Raw genomic sequence first — 16,421 nt, 5'->3', positions numbered from 1 at the left:
TCTAAGGCAACATAGGATGTATTTTTTACATTAAAAACATAGATCTTATCTTAAAAGCCACAACAGCATTATTTTGTTCTAAGCACTGCCACACTGACACCCTCAGCCATGATTACCTTGCAGCCTCATCTTCCAGTCGCTTCTTCTGTGCCAGCTCAGCTCTTCTTTTTTGTACCTCTCTTATTTTGTCCTGTTTGATCCTGTGGAGCTGCTCCAAGGCTAATTGCTGCGTGCTGTAACTTTCCCTCAGGTCCTAGGGAGGGAACAGTGGAATTCATAAAAGGGAATAAAGCCATCCAGGTATTTAATGCTTTTTCAACCACGTTTTAATACAAATGGCAAAAATAGTATTAAGTTATTAATAGTCCTTGGAGGTCACTGCAAAGGAAGTCAAATCATTGGAAGTATAAAAGGAGATGGCAGGTTTGCAAAGTCAGTGATGTAATTTGGGCTTTCAAAGAGCCCTTCCAGTCCTACACCTGCTGGAAATGCCAAATACAACAGAGGAGAGGGGAAGATGCAGAATTGAATGTTCAAACACAACATTTTTGAAGGCAGTGAATTGTATTTTAAGTAACTACAAGGAGGTAGATTTCAGCTGAAAGCCAACACTGTACCATAACCTGAGAAAGCATCCTGCAGTAGGGTGCTCACCCTTGATACTTCCTGAGTGATCAGTCCCATGTTTAAACTGAAAACTTCAGAAATACACCCAGCAGTCTTACCACTGTGGGAAACCATAGCTTAAAGGCACTAACTCTGACTGGACTTTTCCTGTACTTGTAACCTTCTCAGTTTTAGTCTTTTTCTTTCTGAACACATCCTTCAATTCCTATCCCACCTCCCTCTGATAACAATCTTTTTTTCCAAACAAAAAATCAGAATGCATCTTTTGGATAATTAAATTTACAGACTGAAAAAGATCAACAATAATAGAATTACTTTCGCCTGTACTTCACCTTGTTGCAAAACACCTCTAAGATAGTTCAGTCTTTTTACTTAGGAAAATCCTGCTGATATACAACAGGTACAACAGCAATGCAACAGGTAAACTCTGATTTTTTGTATCTGATCTCATAAATACAAATAAAGCAATTAAGAATGAAGCATTCCCACTACAATATGCAACTCTACCAAGAATCACGTTGCCTAAGGCATATGGTACAATTTAGATTGCTGTGTCATTGGAAGTCTCTGTAGCAACAATCTAAATCAAGCAACTGACTACAATTTTTTCCCAAATATATTCAGCTGGGAACATTTTTCCTTCTTACTTTGCCCAGAATTTCGGAACACTATGGAAGCGAACTTACATTAGAAAAATTCTCTACCTTTAAGGACAGAAAAACCCTCAAGCAAAGCAAAATGAAAAGCTCAGTTAGGTAATTCTGTTGGGTTTTTTGCTTCATACATTATTCTAAAAGTATTTCTGACCTCAGCAGACAAAAGTAATGTTGAAAGACAGCAAGTAGTTTTTAGTACTGGGTTAATCTGGAGGTTTGACAGCACTGTGTTTGCCATATCATATTCTGCACCCCGGACAAGAACTTGAATACCTGACTCACAGCTCAGGATGGATGGCTACAGGTACAGAGCAAGAGATGGAAAAGTGGGAGAAGACACTGTTTCCATCTGAGACTGCTTTTTTGGTTCATGTTAACTAACAAGAAAAATGTTTGGGTGAAACAACTTAGAGAACAGACCATTAAGAAACAAAAAAAATTAAAAGTCAGGATTTTGCTCTCAGTATTCTGCAGTTTGGATTTCTAAGCAGGTAAGGATATTAAGTCTTAAAGAGGATATAAAAGCTAGCAGAAAGAAAAGCAGCCTACTGATTTTCTTTTGGGAAAATGTATTTAATTAGAAGTTGTACATCCAAACAGAAAGGGTAAGCAGAGAGAAATTGCGAAATAATTAAAAAACAAAAAAGCCAAAGATTAGAAAATAACCTTAAGTAAGAGGAAGAGGTTGTTGAGACAGCTTAGCAGAGACAAAAGGCACTGAAGAACAGAATCATCCATATTCTCACACTGTAAGATAAGGTAGATAAAAAGCCAATTAATCTTTGCACTGTATTTTGAAAAACATATTTTAGGGAAGACTGAACTGTGGATGCAGCCACTGAACACAGCAAGCCATGCAGCAACCAAGTAACTGAAAATGCCCATTGCATTAAGCCACTTTTAAAAAGAAAATGAATTCCTTACACATTTACAAATTTTTGTGGCCTTTTTTTTTACTGGAGAGTGCAGAGCCCCTGTGCTGGCCCAGCATCAATCCATTATCTAGGGAAAAAGTTCCCTCCAGTGCCACTTGGAGCAAGCTGGCAAATAAAGTTAAATGGATCAGTGCTACCCTGTGAGAGCTGCCTGAGCTTTTAGGCAGGCCAAGAGTTGCCTCAGAAACAAAAATTCAGAGCCAGTGGTCAACAACTCTTAGCTTACAACAAATTAACAAATATTAAGAAATAAGTGGCCTACAGTTACTTTTAGGCTCGTACCCAAATCTGCCACCAGACCTTGCAGAGTGTGCTGTGAAACCACACAGGTCTATCAACAAAAGTCAAGTGTTCAGTACACAATTCAAAAATAGCAGCAAATATGACCTCATACTGTAAGAACAGAATGTGCAAAGGCCTGGGAAACTTTAATTCTAAATCAAAATGAGTTCTAGAAGGCAAAAGGTGAGAGGGAGCAATAGCTGAGTCATGCAAAGCAATAGTTAGCAAGAGACTCATATTTTAGTACATTAGCAATACATTTGCATTTGTATTGTGTTATTTACTCCAAGACTTTTGATAATTCTTATTTGACACTGAAATTGGTGGAAGCCTGGTGAAAGTGACACCAATCTTTATAACTGGATGGAGAAATAAAATACAGTGCTCACAAGTGTAGGATATTTGGATAATGCAAGTACCTTAAGCTGACTGTTAAACTCATCCATTTCAGCAAGTTTAGAAGCAGTTTCCTTCTCAAGGGCATCTAGTTGTTCCTTAAGTCTTTGGCATAATTCTTCCTTTTCTTGGGACTTCTTGTGCACTGAATCAACTCCTGTACCTGCATAAGGAAAGACATACAATTTTACATGTTTCTGGGGTTTAAAAAAAATTTTTCCCAAGTTCTTAATCATTGTTTGTTATTTTCCTATTGTATACAAAATCCAAACCTCCTTCCTCACAAAAATTCCTTGATTTACCTTTTTATTCATATACAGCACAAGGAAGAAATATCCCCAACACTGAACTAAGGCACACAGGCATTACATGCAATACATACAGAATAAATTGCAAGTTGTTTTTTTTAATAGCAGAGTATTTCATACCAAGTTTCTCTAGACAGAGACTTCCAGTGTAATTTGAAACAAAGACCAAACTTTACATAAATTAACTCCCCTGAGTTTAGACTACTAAAAAAAGAACAAATTGTGATAGCATCTGTGAGCTACACAGCCTGTATAAATTAAGTTTTAAGCAAAATCTGTGCTTTCTTGCCAAGATGTGTTTGTTTGTCCCTTATTTGGAACATGAAGGAGATAATGGAATGCAGATGAGACAATGGCACTAAACTGGGAAGATGTAGAAGTGAAGCTGTTATTAACACCTCTGTAACCCTTCAGTCTTGATTACAAAGGATGAGAACTCAGCAAGGCAATCAAGAATAGAACTCATGTGCAAGCACTTACTCTGAGTGTTTTCAAGTTGAGCATTTTTTATCCTTTCATTTAACAACTGCTTTTCAGGAACCAAATAGATTAGTTTATTCTGATAATCCTGTAGATGTTGAAGAGAACATAACAAAATTTTAATATTGTTTATGAATCATTAAGTAAAACTGAGAGACTTTTCAAGCATAGCTACAACTCATGTTAATGAAACAGGGATGCAAGTTATTATTACTGGATAAAGAAAAAAAATATTTCTATACTCTTAATAGAAATAATATTACAATTGAAAGATTTTGACCCCAAACCATTAAGACAGATGGAAAAATATTTAACAAACATGCTAGAAGTGTAAATATTATCACAAGACCATTTAAGGTGACTGCTCCAAGCCTAACATAAAACAGTAACAACATGAAAAGAAGTTTCCCTGATGAGCAGAAACATCACATAAAAATATGGCAGAGGATAATTTGGGGTAGTCAAGTGATTAGAAATAATTAATGTCTTGTAACTCAAATAGAGAAAAAAAAAAGATAAAAGAGCAGGAAGGTAATTCAACCTAAACACCAACTTGGTTGGAACACAGGACAACATTCCTCAAAAAAATCTGAGTCTGGAGCCATAGAAGAATTCAAAATTAAAGAGAAGTCTCTACTATCAGTCCACAAAAGAATAGCTGAAGTTTTCACAACTGTTACTGAACTCTCAGCTCATTTTAATACGTATAATCATTTGTTTAACACCACAGAAAAAACTAAAAGCCTCTGCAATGCTGACAGTCCTGCCTATTTCCTCTCTCCACTGCAATCCAACTGACTGCATATTCCTCTCGATGGAGATGCATTTTCAACAGCATTAGGAAACACAGAATATGGTAAAAGAAAACCATAAGCTTAACAAAGCTACACACCTCCAGCTGTTGCTGTAGTTGCTTGACTTCCATGATCCCTTGGTCATATTTCCTATCCAAAGCCTCCAGCTCAGTTTTTCGCATTTGCTTTTTGCTACGAATATCCTGTAACCTGCCTGAGATCTGCTGATGTTTGTCAGTCTGGAAAGAAAGCAGAGACAGATTACACCACATATGGCAAAAATCCCTTTGCTAAGCCTGTGGGCAGGTTAGTTCACAACCAGTTCTCTAAAACAACCCAAAATACCTGCTTTGGATTCATTATCCAAAACAGAATGGAACTCCTAGTGGGCCATTAATGCAGGTATAGTATTTGTATAATTTAAATACTGTATTTCAGCATATGTGGTGAAATTCCTGTCTTACCAGGGCTTCTAATTCAAGATTAAGGCTCTTCTTTCTAGAGGTCAACTTGACAATTTCTTCTTGCTCCCTGTTGCGCTGATTGAGAAGTTCTTGGCGACGGATCCTCTCCCATTCCAGTCGTCGCTGGCGCTCGAGCTCCTGCTTTGCTGCCTGAGGAAAAGTTGCATTACCTTAAATTACAGTGGAGATGCAGAACTCAGCATGATTTAATATGATGTGCTCTATTTCTAAGCAGCAACACAACATAATGTCTTCTCTAAAGTGCTCTTATAAACTTCAGCATCAAAGAACGCAGGAAGTGATCCTACAAGGTTCTTCGTGCCACACTCCTGACTCTGGATGAAAAAAAGCTTCATAATTCAGAAAGCTTTTGCAGCTTGGAATACTGCCCATAAAACAGCACATTGACAGATACTCAAAGGAGGTTACAAGCAGTATTTCACAGAACTACATAAAATATGGAAGCCTGATGCATGCACTGAGACACCAAGTAGAAGCAAATTTGTCTCAAGCTCGGCTGTCAAAATGTTATCAATTATGAATTCAATAGAGTCTTGTTTGGAATACAAATTTTTGCAAAAATGCAAGAAATATGCTCAAGAAAATCTCATCTCTCCTATGAAGCATCTGAAAATCTTTAACCTATACCAATATTTATAACAAATGGTGTTCTCTCTCCAAGACAACCTGGCATCAGCCAGGCAAGGAGACAGCACTCAAACCCTGGATGCTATATGCACATACACATTCCTTGGAGCATTAAAAGCAATGTTAAGCAAACAACCTCCCGCCTTTCTATTTCTTTCCTCCTTTCTTCTTCCCTTTGTCTCTCCAGCTCTCGTTGTCTCTCCAGCTGCCTCTCCATTTCCAGCTGCCTCTTCCGCTCCTGCTCCTGGCGTTCCCTCTCTCTTCGCTCCTGCTCTTCCCGTTCCTTCTGAGCCTTCCTTTCAGCCTCTCTCTGCTGCTGCTCCAGCAGGACCTGTCGGCGTTTTTCCAGCTCCATATTTCCCCTCTCATAGTTGGCTTTCCTTTTGTCCTCAAATGTCACTAAAAGAAGGAAAGGTTGTTATTTCTGCCCTGTGCAAAACACCACTCTCAAACAAGGACTTCAGTTATGCCACTAAAGATAGAAACTTGGCAAGCTCAGGTTGTTCAGTCATGGATGATGTAAGCATCTTCCATTTGTTAAAGTATTATTTTGATTTTTCTCTTCAAAAATACCTCTAAATTTTCCTAAGTATATTCCAACTGGGGAAAAAAATAAAAGAAGAAAAAGTTCCAGCTTAAAAATGACCACGAAAATGACTTGAACGTTACAGGAAAGCCTTTCACTCTAAAGAATGAAAGAGGAAAGAATGCTAGAGGAAAACATAAAAGAACAGCTTTTATAAGCTGGGAGAAAACTCTATGCTGTTAGAAAGGTTTTCCAATGTGCAGGAAACATTAACACATGGATAAAGAGCTTAGTTTTTAATGGTGCTCCCTGTAAGAGTTCCTGGAGCTAAAACTATGAGTAACCAAAACAGGATCAAGCTCAATTACTGCACACAAGGATAAAAAGAGACACAAAGGAATGGTTTAGGCCCTCGCAACCACCCTTCCAAAAGGAAAGGCAAGTTTTGTCTTGCAGTGTCCCTGTAACATTGTCAGTAGGAGAATTTATGTTATGTCCAAACTGCTTCCAGTTCGCAGAGAACTGAACTACTCTGGACCCCGCTGCTTTCAGAATGGCCAGTAATGCCAGGAACTTTCAAATGAAAAAAAAATTTGCAGTAGCACAGCAGTGTCTGGCCATGAAGGGTTTCTTTTCCAGAATACATTATTAATCAGCACACTTTTCCTCTCCTACAGCTAAAAATAGCCCCTTGTCACTGCCTTCTCAATTCTATTGGATGAAACAGGCTGGCTACATCCACTCAACAAGCTTCCTACCATCCAAGTTAAAAGGGATCTAGCTCCTGAAATGAAGCTCTCCATGGATTGCATTCCTTCTTCCACTTCCTAAAGGTTTCAGTGCCCTTCAAAACCAGCCCCATACACTGAGAACATGAACCCTGTTTTTTACCTGGCTGTTTTTTCTGTGGCTCCTCCTCTTGCACAGGTTGATAAGATGGCAGAGTTCCATTTATATTTTCAGTATATTTTCCACTCCTGGAGGGGAAAACAACCCCACCCCACCATTGTTAGAGGAACAGCACAGTTGTGTTAAATACATTACATTTCACCGCCCTCAGTGATTACCTGAAAGAAGGTGGCACCAGCTCAAGGGGCAGAGTCAGAGGCAGTGGCTGCCCAGCTTTGGCCATGTCTGTGAGGTGCATGGCCAACACAAACTCATCAGCTTTCAGCTGCCCATCTCCATCTATATCAGCCAGGGACCTGCAGGGGTTCAGCAGCAGCACCAATTAGAACCAAACACCACAATCACTCACAAATTACAGCTGAAACAAGGCACTGTGGGAAAACAATTTTTAAAACTGACAATTCCTGTGGAATGTTTTGGTAAAAATACTTACAATTAATAACATAAATAACTGATGAAGGGAGATATTATTTGGTTTAATCATGTACTGTTATTCAGATCATGGAATCATGGAGTGGTTTGGGTTGCAAGGGACCTTAAAGATCATCCAGTTCCAACCCCCTGCCATGGACAGGGACACCTTCCATTAGCCCAGGTTGCTCCAAGCTCCATCCAGCTTGGCTATGAACACTTCCAGGGATTGGGAATCCACAGCTCCTCTGGGCAGCCTGTTCCAGTGCCTCACCATCCTTACAGTACAGAATTTCTTCCTAATATCCAATCTAAACCTGCTCTTTTACAGTTTGAAGCCATTCCCCCTTGTCCTGTCTCTACAGGCCCTTGAAAATAAACTCTCTCCATCTTTCTTTGGCTATTTTCAGGTGAAGCTTTCTTTTCAGCTTCACTGAAACATTCTCTTCTCCAGCCTGAACAAACCCAATCTTCTTACATTTCCATAAAACACTGAAAGTAAGAAGTATCTCTTGTTTTACTGCATCACAAATAGAAGAGCTGGAAAGTGAAACCAGGACTGTTCTTAACCAGCTCAAAATGCTAGAAATCACTTTTTCAATTATTTTTTGAAGCCAAAGAAAACATTACATAAAATTACATCAAACTCTACAAGAGGGAGCTTTGCATAGAATTCTTTCTTCCCCTTGTGTCTCCTTGACAGTGCAGGGAAGACACAAGCTGGTGCAGAGTAACTTGCAGTGGGTAGGAAAAGGATCACCTACTCCCTTCTAAGGAGCAGGAGATCATATGAGCCTACAAACTGTTTCCAACAAGCTGGGGGGGGGCTGGTGGGGTGTGTGTATTTGTGAATCCACTGAAATGCAAGAAAGCAGGAGCCTCTCTCAAAGAATCGTCTATGGAGACAGAATTGCTGAAATGTGTCGTTAGACTGCGCGAAAGCAAAATGCTTAGTAAAAACACAGTTCATTTAGAAAGCAGTTAAAAAAAACCTATGAAAAACAAAAAGGAAACAACAAAACAAACACCAAAAAAAAAAAACCCATCACATACACACAGTGAAAAACAAAAGCAGGAGATGATGAAATTTTGTTATGTTCACACACCAGCACTACTCACACGTAACAGCACCATTATTTCAGTAATTACCACTAATAAGCACCCAGTAGAAATATTGGTAATTTCTTAGGGCAAAACTGAAATTTGGGCTGTTATTTCTCTCTACAGGGGAACACAGAACTCCTTGCATTGGCTACTGATACCTTCAGGATACACACCCAGAAGGAAAAGAAACACTGCACACCTGATTTATCCCCCAGACTCCAGAGAGGAGCAATACAACCCCACAGCCCACATTTATCTTCACAGAATGAAACCAAACAAGCTGAGCTTTGCTGCTGCTACAGACACAAATGACTGTCCAGGGACAGAGGAAGAAGAAAGGGAACTCAAGAGGAGATGTAAAGCTGTTGTGAATTCTTCTGAGCCACTAAATTTCATGTATAACATCTGAGTTATGTCTGAAGGTGTAACCTAAACTGCCATGTCTAGCAGAGCAGATCATTCAAGCCTTCAGACAACTCTCACCACTTTCATCAGCACGATAAAGGCAAGTCTTAAAACACATGCAATATGCAGATATCTTTATGGAAACTGCAGTAAAACTCAAAAAAATTGAAGGGTTACTTAATTTTTAATCTTTCTCCATACTTTAAAACTAACAACCTAGATTTCAGATTCCTACTTTTGAAAGGAACAAGCCCTCAGCTCAGCGAGAGCATCCCTGGGTCAGAAATTGAAGTTAGCATCTTCTATTACAGAGTTTAACAAACACACACAAAGAATGGAAAACTGAATTATCTCAAGGTGTCTTTTAGAAATGTAACTAGTGAACAAACTTAGTTTAACTAGCAGCTCAGTTTCTGTTTATGATTTTAGATCTGTGGTATCTCTATCATTTATTTAATAAAGTACATTTCTTCTCTTAACACCATGAAGATTTTGCATCAGTAACTAAACTCACCAAATAGTAGCCAGCTGAGTCTGTGAAAGATTTGATTGCAGAAGGGCATTCCTTGCTTGAAATCCTTAGTGAAAGCGTAGAAGATTTTTATTAAAATAAATACTTCATTCAAAGGTTCACATGAGGCAAAAAATGGGTCATGAACTGGGGCATGTTTATTTTTAATATTAATCTAATCCATTTTCATCAGTTGGTTTTACTTCCAAGCTTAACAACAGGCATTATAACCTGAACACAATGAAGATGTAAGTATTCTCCTGTACCTTTTTCCACCCAGAGCACCTAACAGAAAAGCTGACATGAAAAATGGGTATTTATGGTAATCCCCACAGCTGTCACAACAGCACAGCTGACTGTTTGCCTAAACCTTGAGCTATCACCTGGAGAGCTTTCCTTGGTAGCAAAGAATCTGATACATTTCTAGGCAGGTGGAGGAAACCTTCAGTCCAAAATCAACTGAACAAGATTGAAACATTGAGACCCTTTCCTTAAAGAAAGAATTGTCCTGCTCTTTTGTAGGCAAGGGAACTGAGGCAGAGTGCTCATTCAAGATGGGAAATCTAATACAGACACAAAACACACATAGTGACTTTGCACCTCCTGGCTGCTCTCTGAGCACTCTCTCTACTCACTGCACTGAGGAATCCCATTTTGTAAGAATTTCTGAAAAACTCTCCTCTTGTATTAACTTGGTATGAAGTCTTTTGAAGCCACCATAATGCTGTGGCCCAGCACAGATGTCACTGGAAACCAACAAGGACTCTCTTAAATTACTTTGGAAAAACTCCAAGCAGTGGCTGCAGTTCTGCAGTCTTTCCCAAGCTGCGTTCTTTCAAAAGACAAAGGCCAAGTATCTGAGCATTGACTGATACAGGAGCACACGGCACAAAAATGATGGTGAATGTCCCCCAGTGTCACAAGAAAGAGCCTCAGTCCAAGGAGTGATGTTTGAAAAATGCCTGCTGACTTTACAGAGCAGAACTCCACAGCCTTGTGGTTCTCAGGCTCCTCTAGTCAGGTCCCACCACTCCAGGCTTCTCCTCTTCCCTGCCACAGCTGCTGTAGCTTCCCCAGTGTGTTTGGCTCCTCCAGGTCTAACACAAAGCCCAAGCCAATGAACTGATGGTTATTTCCACTCCTTGCTGGCTGAAATCCACTCTCTCCTGCACAGGTCTGAACACCAACATTTCAGCTTTTATTTCACATGGAAGTCAAATCCCAAGCTGGGATTCCATCCCTCAGCCTGTGATGTTCAGAGGCAGGAAACACTCTGGTTTTCCCAGTCCATACCAAAAGTCATACTCACCTGATAAATATCCACTCATGCTTTTATCAAGACTGTTAAATTTCTGTCTGTATTTTAATCTGGAGGCCTGAGGAACTGCCCAGTCTGAGGATGTAATCTTTGGTGAATTCCCAGCTAGTGATGCACTAGAGGAAGAATTTGAACTGCAATATAATTTCAAAACAAAACAAAGCAAAAAAAACAAACCAAACCAACCAACCAAATATTAAAGGAAAACCAAAAGAGAAAAAGAGATAAAGAAATAACTCTAAATCACTTGGTTTAAAAAAGAGGCATTGGAACAGAAGATACATAGAATGTTCCAGTAACATGAAACAACTTCCACAATGTTTTACCTCTGCTAACTTGCTATAAATAATTTCATCACAAATACGGAATTTTACAGCCAATGTAGGGATATATTTGTAAGGAAACATGTGGATTAGAAAATCATTTTCCTTTGGTATCACAGGCACTAATGCACATAATTGATCCTTCTACCACTGCAGAATAATAGTAGAGGAAACCACAGGAAAACACCTCCACTATCCCAAGAGTGTTAGGTCATTGTTTAAGTAACTTTAAGAGGCATGTTAATGATTAAACATGAGAATAAAAATGGATCTGATGAACCCATAGCTTCTAAAGCTGTTTAAATCACCATATTCCAGCTCTACCTCTTCTTTCTGTGACAATGACATGCTGAGTGGAGCTTTTCCAACTCAGTCAGTTTCTGCAGAATAGTGCTGATGGAGGGATTAGATAAACCCATCAAACTTCCATCTAAACTCCCAGCATTTTCAGTGTCCCATCTCTGAAAATCAGACAAACTCAGGAGAGCTGAATTCAGCCTGCCTTGTTAGAGGTGATCCCCGGTCTGTCAAGTAAAAAACCCAAACTCTTTGAAGTGCTATCCAAGGCAATTGAGAATGCTGACAGAAACAAAGCCTCTCCAGCACAATGCTGGATTGACATTCCCTGCATGGAATGAGACAACATGATGGTGACAATGCTGCCAACAATAACACTGCAGAAGGGCTCCTTTGTACAGCACCAGCAACAGAAGGCTTTGCAATCCAAAAAAGACAACCAACCAAAAAAAAGGATGTTTCCAGGCACATGCCATGCTTACAGTCACCTTACAGGACATCTGCTGACATCTGGTGTGAGAGGAGCCCAGATCATGCACCCCACGTGCCCTGAACAGGCAGCAGGGAGGTGCAAGAGCCTTTGAGTCACTCATGGAACTGAGCTGGGGTGTAGGTACCCTTGGTACCATCCTTTGGGAGACACCCCTGGATGCCCAACCAGATACATAAGCCCAGTCCCTCACTATGTGCAAGTCCCTCTATGGCAAAGCCCTAAAATCAGTGAACCAGAGCAGCTGATCATAAAGATTCATAATCTTCTATTATTCATAAAGCAAATTCACAGATAAATATTGATAAAAAATCCTATTCTAACATGCCTGCTGATGACATGGTGCTCTCTATAATGAATGAGCACATAATGCACAAACATTGCTTTTATAACCACTTAGCAAGGCTTGTTTCTCTTTACTAATGAGGTACATTCCCTTCTTTTTGGCACTGCTCATCTCAACTCCTCACCTACTTTGGATATTTTGTCAATTTACTGAAAATTACTTCCTGTGCATATAAAAACAAAATCTGTTTTTATACTTGACAGGTCATATTATATCGACTAATTTTTAACAAATGTACTTTGAGAACAGAAATGCTCTGTAAGTTTTGGAAGGTATACTACTTTAGTGTAAGATACAACAATTTTAAACTTAACTTCCATACCTGCTAGATCCTAAATCAATTAGTGACTGTGCCTTCTGCATACTGGAACCACCAAATCCTCCTGCCATGGGGCCTAAAGAACCAGTATGAGGCAGCGCTGGAAGAAGAAGAAACAAAAAATTAACCCCAGAATTATAAAGCAACTGGGTATAAGATAATGCTTCATAATCAACATTCACTTTGACAGAAGTAAGAAAAGCTAATCAGTGTCTTGTTGTTATGATTAACTAGTTAGAACAGAATTAACAGATGTGAACTTTGGAGAAAAACCATTTGTAGGGCTTTCTGGGGATTTTTTGTTGGTTTTTTTTAACTCTCATGCATGTATTAGGACTCCTGTCTGAAATTAGCCACAGAGAAAATAAGATTCACAATTCTGAGAGCAAGTACTGGACTGTGCTATACTCACTTGAGGAGAAAGGAACAGACAAAGGCTGCAGAAGGCTGGATGTTCCATTTGGCAACGAGGAGGTACTGACAGAAGGCACCAGGGGAGCAGAGATAACCAGGGGAGGAATGGAAGTCATGGAGGTCAGAGCCATGGGAGCTAACGGTGCGATCGCAGACACAGACGTGGGCATGGACAGATTTGGCATGCTACCCATTCCTAGAGCAAAATCCAATAATTCAGGCTTTAACACTGCAGAGGCTTCAGCAAGAAACTGGGTCCCTTATGTGGGTCAAAACTACACAAAGCAACTGGTGTCTGGAATACAATGAGGTAAAATAGATGCTCATGTGCAATATTTACTTTTTTGCTAAATTTAGGCAAGACAGCTCACAGGGGAAAATACACTGAAGAACAGGAATTTAAAAAGAAAAATCTTGACAAGCAAATTCATTCTCAAGGTAGGCTTAGCTACTATTTTCACAAGAGAGTAAGATCTGGTTTTCTATAATTGCAGCTATACCTATTTCTTCAACAAGCCTGGCCCCTGAGAGAGAATTACAACCTCAAAAGCTGTGACAATCCTCCACAGGGAAAAGCTGCTGCTGTTTCTGAACTAAGTCTCTTCCAACTATCAGCCTTGGAAGAATCCAAAGGGATGAAAAGTCCTTATTAGTACCCATGCTTAGCAAAGGGTTTCTAAAGGCAGCTGCCTGAGGCAAATTAGGGCACTTGAATTACTGGCTGCACCTTGTGGAACACAACAGTGCTGCTGAGATGATGGGAAGTTGTAGAGGTAACTGTATGCCATCCACAGCTCCCTGTAAATGCATGCCCTTGTAGACAAACACACGAGATTTGGTGAAGGGCAGACATTTTAAATCATGTATGTAATTAATATATGCATACATTTAATTTCATCATAGACGTGTATGCGTATTTTGTAATCCAGCCCAAGTCATTGTGGATATTTTATGCTATAAAATAACAGAATAGCAAGCATGCACTGAATCCCCAAACACTATATAAAAAAAGAAGAGTCAAAATAATTCTATTCAGTTAATCATATAACCAAAACAGTCTGATTCACTTTGAAAAAATATGTAAAACAGCTGTTCTACCAAAACTCTGACCTTTGCCTAAATTTAACTTTAAAACCCCCACGTATAAATACGTGACTGAGTAGGAGGAAGAAAAAAAAAGATCACCAGTACAAAATGAGAGCCTGCAAGGGAGACAGTAGATGTGAGTGGCCTTTTTGTCAAAACTGAATAAATGTTTTTCTCTATTAAAAGTCTTTAAAGAATCAAATTTTCAAATATATCAAGAAAGTGACCCGGTGAATTTCCTAAATCAGAATATCCTTTTTTTCTTGTTTCACACTGATTCACTAAACTTTCATGGTCAGATTAATGCTTTTATTTGGCTGCAATTAACTGTGTTTGTTTTACCTCTGAACACTAAGTAATTATATATTCATAAGTACCAAAGCGAGCTGACATTAGTGGTGAAAACACTGGAGTTTGTTTCATGACAGGAGGGAGAACTGAAGGCAAGTGCTGTCCTTGCAATTTCAGCTTGATGAGTTTCATAGCTATAGAGAACTCCAGCTGATCCATTTTTCCATCCTTGTTCAGGTCTGAGAGTGTCCTTAAAAAAAACCAAAATAAAATAAAATTAGAAAAGAAACAGAAATATAACATTTTTGGTCTATGAGAGGCTTTCCTACTAGATTTATTTACTGTTTTTTCACAGGAAAACAAGAAACTTACTGCAAAGTAAATTTTCAATTTAGGATAACTTTCTTACCTTTGAGAAGTTTGAGTACCCACTTCTGCAGAGTTCAGTTTTGAGGTTCCTATATATTAAACATGCAATTCCCAAGAAAGCAGGAAAGCTTTTGGGAAAGCAGAAGTCTCCTGTCCAGTGGATACAGTTGTTGCCTCTGCTGCAAGCCTCTGCTATGCTTTTCTTTATGCTCCCAGTCAGAATAATTATTTTAAATTAATCCTTAGTAAGGTAAGAAATTAATGCAAGAATCTGGAACAAGATGCAGGAGGATGCAGAAACCTCCTAAAGGGACCATCCACTGCTATGAAAACTTCATTAATTTACAGTGGTGAATTAACCTCCCAGTGGTGTGGTTTTCTGAGCCTGATACTCACACTGTCTTCCTTCTCACAGTTCTCCAAATAAATACAACAGGAAATAGAGACAACAGTGCATACATAACTTCAACATTTCTGGTCAGACAGATAATATGAAATTTTATTAACATTTAAGCATGCAAGGACCAAGCACAAGAACGTAAATAAAATTAGGAGAAAAAAAAAATCAGACTAATGTTAAGCTTCATTTTTCCTTTGATTCTGTTACTGCTCAGTACAAAACCCCAAGGCCCCACAGAAAAATCTCCCTGCCCCTCTTTTCTAGGCACTGAGGTTTAATGGTAAACATGGTGGTGATGCTGGTTTGACTTGATGATCCCAGAACACTTTTCTAACCTTAACAACTCTGTGATTCTATGTTGCTGAAGGAAAAACTAACTTGCATTTAGTTATTTGCTTTAACATTTTTTCTTAAAGTTGTTCTTAATTATTATGAACCTCCAGTATGTGTCTTTTAGCACACACCCCCCAAACTGAGCACAGGATTCTAGTGAGGACTGAGGGGTTACAGAGAAGAAAACATTTCAAGTGTTGCACTCACCACATCTATGCTGTAAGGAACAGCACTTTTTCCAGTTCCTGTATTACAGCATTGCTTGGTAACTCACATATCAAAACTGTCCTTCTACTTTTTTTGTGACTTTAGATTTTTTTTCTTGTCTTCTACTTTGCGTACTTCAAGCCCTTAATATAGTTTAAAAATGCTGCATTCAGCATGATCCAATTTGAAATAACATCATTAGAAAGATGTAAAAATTACTGAGTTTTAATTAATTGTTGGTCCACATATGGGCTGAAACCTTCCTCTATATTTAATAAAATTAAAACAATGACTCAGACAACACTTTCTACCTCAACTGAAAGCTGAAAGCCTCTGTGAAACACAGCACAGCAAAGGTAGCATTTGAATACTATGAATATCCTATCTTAGAAAAAACAAACAATAAAGAATACCTTACCATATTTGAGCAAGGATTGAAGATGGTAGACCTGATTGCAAAAAAAAAGTACGTGCTTGATCACCTGTGATAAACAAAGAAAAAAAGACAGGCTTTTATACCAGAGACAGATTTCTGAGGAGCTCAGCATGCTCTTGGGGGATTAGGTTTTTGAAATAAACCCCCATGCTGGATGCCAAGCTTTCCAGGGCTTTTTTCCCAGCTTTTAACATTGGTGACAGTGATTGTCAGACATCCATGTATTCCATAATTCCCAACCTTTGCTCTGAGAAGTGATTTCAGATAGCTGTAAAAACTTTAACAGGTCACAAATTGATGGCTGCCAACATCTTAAAAGATGCATGGATTAAAAAA

The 16,421-nt window shown here is 38.9% G+C and overlaps 1 protein-coding gene across 7 annotated transcripts in view; it reads right to left on the bottom strand.

The window, feature by feature from the left end:
• ITSN2 (intersectin 2) overlaps positions 1-16,421 on the bottom strand; it is an 80,198-nt gene that overhangs the window by 31,361 nt on the left and 32,416 nt on the right. For 4 of the 7 annotated variants that reach the window (XM_066547150.1, XM_066547157.1, XM_066547151.1 and 1 more), the window contains 15 exons: positions 16,068-16,131; positions 14,427-14,590; positions 12,962-13,159; positions 12,553-12,649; positions 10,766-10,908; positions 9,460-9,523; positions 7,184-7,321; positions 7,008-7,093; positions 5,727-5,989; positions 4,943-5,092; positions 4,577-4,717; positions 3,685-3,772; positions 2,920-3,059; positions 1,950-2,030; positions 117-253 (listed from right to left, as the gene is read on the bottom strand). In XM_066547150.1, coding sequence (XP_066403247.1) covers positions 117-253; positions 1,950-2,030; positions 2,920-3,059; positions 3,685-3,772; positions 4,577-4,717; positions 4,943-5,092; positions 5,727-5,989; positions 7,008-7,093; positions 7,184-7,321; positions 9,460-9,523; positions 10,766-10,908; positions 12,553-12,649; positions 12,962-13,159; positions 14,427-14,590; positions 16,068-16,131 — 1,954 coding nt within the window. The remainder of the gene's footprint in view (positions 1-116; positions 254-1,949; positions 2,031-2,919; positions 3,060-3,684; positions 3,773-4,576; positions 4,718-4,942; positions 5,093-5,726; positions 5,990-7,007; positions 7,094-7,183; positions 7,322-9,459; positions 9,524-10,765; positions 10,909-12,552; positions 12,650-12,961; positions 13,160-14,426; positions 14,591-16,067; positions 16,132-16,421) is intronic. The other 3 variants (XM_066547153.1, XM_066547155.1, XM_066547156.1) reach the window with 3 other exon arrangements.

Source organism: Molothrus aeneus, chromosome 3, assembly GCF_037042795.1.
Source record: "Molothrus aeneus isolate 106 chromosome 3, BPBGC_Maene_1.0, whole genome shotgun sequence".
NCBI classification, from domain to species: Eukaryota; Metazoa; Chordata; class Aves; order Passeriformes; family Icteridae; genus Molothrus; species Molothrus aeneus.
This window is presented reverse-complemented; position numbering and strand designations above follow the sequence as displayed.